This window comes from Lynx canadensis, chromosome A1, assembly GCF_007474595.2.
Source record: "Lynx canadensis isolate LIC74 chromosome A1, mLynCan4.pri.v2, whole genome shotgun sequence".
Classification (NCBI taxonomy): Eukaryota; Metazoa; Chordata; class Mammalia; order Carnivora; family Felidae; genus Lynx; species Lynx canadensis.
Genome location: NC_044303.2, coordinates 117,077,430 through 117,081,907, shown reverse-complemented (window position 1 = coordinate 117,081,907; position 4,478 = coordinate 117,077,430). Strand labels below are relative to the sequence as shown.

Here is a 4,478-nt window from a genome sequence, read left to right as displayed (position 1 = left end):
CACATTCTCAAATAAGTCAATTCTTTTTTTTTCTTTACCTTTCCTTTTACCTGATTATCTATGAGGACCATTCACCAGGCATTTGTGTCCTTATGATTCAAAGATGATCTCCACTTACTAAGGTATAAAAATCTAGAAATTTCTGAGTAATGATAAGCTATATATCTGTTTCTCAAACCTAACTGCTTCCTGATGTATCAAAACTAGAAGCTAGTTTTCTTCCCCATGCATACATAACTGTCTACTAGAAAACAATTTAAAGGCAAAATAACAGGATATCTCTGAGGAACTAAGCATTTCCAGGTCCAGAACTAATGAACTTCCAGAGGACACATGAATAATGATTACTTATAGCTCATGAGCAAGAACTACATATAGTCATCAGGTACTTGGCCATGGCCCTCTGACCCCCGAGACCTATTCCTACCAGAATCTGGGGGTAAACTGGAGCCAGCCTCTGTTTTCGCCTCTCCAGTGCCATGTGGGAAGGGGAAGTTGGGCATAAAGCGCTTAAGGAACCGAAACTCACTATTGCCAGTGCCAGTGGCCGAGCACATTTCATAGGGACATGGCTGAGATAAAGATCCACTGGCTCCTTCTTGTACCAAGTTGTTAGGGAAATTACAGTCATCATAGAAATGCTCTTGAACTGTGAACTTTTCTCTATATTTAACCTTCTGGTAGATGTGTATAACAAAGATCACTGTGACAGAGAGGAGAAAGAGAAAGGAAAGCACAGCCAGAGAAATGACCAAATATTTAGTGGATGGATTTACCCTTGTAGGATGCTTGGATGGATCCCGAAACTGTAGATAGGGCTCAGAAAACCCATCTACCAGCAAAATGTTGAGTGAGGCAGTAGTGGAAAGAGCTGGTTGGCCATGATCCTGAACAAGAATTGTAAGTTTCTGAACCACGGGGTCTCTTTCAGCTATCTGCCGCAGTGTACGGATTTCCCCATTTTGTTGTTGAACAGAGAATAACCCAGTGTCAGTGGCCTTAAGGAGATGATATGAAAGCCAAGAATTCTGACCTGAGTCACCGTCCACAGCCACTACCTTGGTCACCAGGTAGCCTGCCTCTGCAGACCTGGGCACTAGGTCATTGCAGGGCAAGGTGCCATTCTGCAGTGGGTACAAGATCATTGGGCGGTTGTCATTGTCATCCAGAACAACCACTCTGACAGTAACCTGGCTACTCAGTGACAGGAAGCCCCCATCAGTTGCCTTTACCACAAACTGAAATTTTTGAATGGCCTCATAATCCATGGTTCTCAGTGCATAGAGCTTCCCATTGTCTGAATTTATGGAGATGTAAGCAAAGACTGATAAATCTCCACTTTCTGGAGGAAGCAGAGTATATGTTACTTGGGCATTCTCACCCAAATCTAGATCCTCAGCATGAACTTTGCCAATAAAAATTGCAGGGCTGTTGTTTTCTCGAACAGTCAAAATGTATGAGTCTTCCTGAAATATTGGGGGATTGTCATTAATGTCAGATATTAGCACCTCAATCACAGTTTCTGTGAACAGACTGGGTGGCCCAGTATCCATGGCAACAACGGTGATATTGTAGCCTGAGACCTCTTCCCGATCCAAGACTCTGTCAGTAACCAGAGAGTAAGAATTCCGGAAAGTAGGTTTGACTGCAAAGGGAAGGTCTTCTCTGAGGAAGCAGATGATTTTTCCTCCCACTCGAATGTCCCGGTCTCGGATAGAGAAAAGGGCCACTACAGTCTCTAATGGGGAGTCCTCAGGAAGAGGGCTGGACACAGAGGAGATTGTCACTTCAGGAGGATTGTCATTAACATCCACCACTTCCACCAGGACTTTGCTGTGGGCAGAGAGGCCCCCTCCATCGGTGGCTTGAATGTCAATATCATATGTTTCAATTGCTTCAAAATCTAGGGGCCCTCTTAGTCGAACATCCCCAGTCTGCGAGTCAATCTGAAACGTCTGGAGAATTGCTTCTGGGTTTTGAGCTAAGGAATAAGTTATATCCTTGTTGGAGCCCTCATCCAGGTCTGTGGCACTCACAGTGACCACCAAAGAACCATTGGCACTATTTTCTAGTACCTGAGCGCGGTACACCAATCTGGAGAACTGAGGCACGTGGTCATTGACGTCCAGAACGACCACACGGATGTGAGCGATGCCAGATTTGGGAGGGGACCCGCCATCCACCGCTGTAATTGTCAAGTTGACTTCAGGCTGCTCCTCTCTGTCCAGGGGCTTATCCAGCACCAGCTCAGCGTATTTGGGCCCATGGCTGCGAAAGCGGGTATGCAGGTGGAAATACTTGTTGGGGCTTAAGGTGTAGTTTTGGAGACCATTGAGGCCCACGTCCAGATCCTGGGCACTCTGCAGAGGAAAACGTGAACCCAAGGGGGTACTCTCCGGAATCTTTAAAAGCGGCTCCTTGTTTAGGAAAATCGGGGCATTGTCATTGATATCAAATACCCTGACCTCGACACGAAAGGACTGCAGTGGCTCCACCAAGACTATTTCAAAATGCAGAACACACGGGTCAGCTTTGCCACAGAGTGACTCCCTATCCAGTTTCTCCTTCACGAACAGATCCCCTGTCTTGCGGTGGAGCCGGAAGTGCACTTTGTTGCCCTCGGGAACCAGCCGCGCCCCGCGCGCAGCCAGCTTCCCTACCTCCAGCCCCAGGTCCTTAGCCACATTAGCCACAAACGAACCGCTCTCCATCTCTTCTGCCACGGAGTAGCGGATGGTTGCTGCACTTCCCACAGATATGCACACAAAAAAGAGAAGAGACCCTACTTGCCTGTTCTGCATGAGCTTTCTGTGCGCAACCGCCATCCGGTCTCACAAGCGCACTCTCTGCAGCAGCCGCCACCTGTTGCGGGTATACTTCACTTTTCTGCCCACAGATTCTTGGAACTGCTGCTCTCGGCTTTGCTCCTCTGTAACCGCAGCACCGGGCTAGCAAAGCCCGGTAAGCTGTTTTGCACTTGGAAGAAAATTTGCATTGAGCAACTCAACTCCCCAGTCTATCCAGTGTATTAATAGATATGTTCTCATTCTGGAGAGTTAAGCAGAGAATGAAAGTTGTTGCCAAAGCAACGCAGAGTCTTTAATTCCCTTTCAGAAAAAAAGTCCTTGGGAATTAAGAAGCCAATAAGGATAGTCACTTAAGCTGAAGTCACCAATCTGGGAGCCGGCTGGGGCTGCTGCAGCAACCGGCAAACAGCGAGGAGTAAGCAAGCTACCTTGCTTGTCCAGAGATCAAGGGAGAGTCAAAAAGGCAGCTCTTTTTGCCCACGGGTCCTGTCCCTGTGTTTTAATAAAATCACCTATTTTGTACCAAAAAAGGTGGGGGGGGTGGGGAGTAAAAAAGATCCTGCAGTGTCTTTTGGAGCCAGATGGAAGTCAGGCAGGGGCAGGGGTTTGGAGAAAGTGGTCAGCAGGAAAAAGAAAGGGGACAGACAGAGGTTTTTCTTTCAGGAATCTGGTGTCCAGTAGGTACATTGATAGGAGAACTGGCCAACTAGGCTCTTGATATGCACAAATCCATTCCTTTCCTAGAACCCTCACCCTCAAGAAGCAGTTGGCTTGGCACTTAGGATTATAATGATAGTAATATTTACTGGGTATGGTTTCTATATAGCACTGGGACTGTGTTAAGTGGTTTACATGCATTATTTAATCCTTGCAACAGCTCTATTAAGTACACATTATTTCTTTAACATTTTTTAATGTTTATTTTTGAGAGAGAGAGAGAGAAACTGTGAGTGAAAGAGAAGAGACATAGAATCCGAAGCAGGCTCCAGACTCCGTGCTGTGGGAACAGAGGCCAACACGCGGCTCGAACCCACAAACCGCGAGATCATGACCTGAACCCAAGTCCGTGTGCTTAACAGACTGAGCCACCCAGGTGCCCCTCTTTTTTTTTTTTTTTTAAAGACAAAGAAACAGACTGGAGAAGTTATGTCACTCTTCCAAGACCCCCTGCCTCATAAGGATTAGAGAAAGAATTCAGTTTAATTTTGTCTGACTCCAGAGTCTCTGCTCTTAATCAGTATATTACTGTGTTTCCCAAATAACATAATGGATAAATGAAATGAAAATGTTTGGCTTTGGATTTCAAAGGAAATGAAATAACAGACTACTTAGATATATTGAAAATGACCTGATAGAAATTTGGGGGATACTTGTTCAGAGTTTCGTTTACAATCATTAGATCATAGAATGTTTAAGAATGATGAACCACCTCAAAAAAGATAGGGTCCAATACTCCCCTCGATTTTTTTAAAGATTAAGAAACTAAGGCCCAAATGATGAAATTACTTGCCCAGTTCATACAGCTATTCCTGGCAGTAGGAACTAGAACCTGTCTTTTGACACTCTCATCTCATGTCCATCAAAAGCATTTGGTGAGTCCCCATTTGTGCTCAGCATTTTCTATGCTAGGTGCTATAGAGTTACTGCCACTTATGAGAAATCTAAACCATA

At 45.4% G+C, this 4,478-nt stretch overlaps 1 protein-coding gene across 1 annotated transcript; it reads right to left on the bottom strand.

Moving 5' to 3' along the window:
* Positions 1-368: 368 nt before the first annotated feature.
* On the bottom strand, positions 369-2,825 carry PCDHB1 (protocadherin beta 1). Its single transcript, XM_030300219.1, has one exon. It carries the CDS (start codon positions 2,823-2,825, stop codon positions 369-371), a length of 2,457 nt encoding a protein of 818 aa, XP_030156079.1.
* Positions 2,826-4,478: the final 1,653 nt, after the last annotated feature.

Coding starts and splice junctions, on each gene's coding strand:
- PCDHB1 (XM_030300219.1), bottom strand. CDS start 2,825: ATGGCGGTTGCGCACAGAAAGCTCATGCAGAACAGGCAAGTAGGGTCT.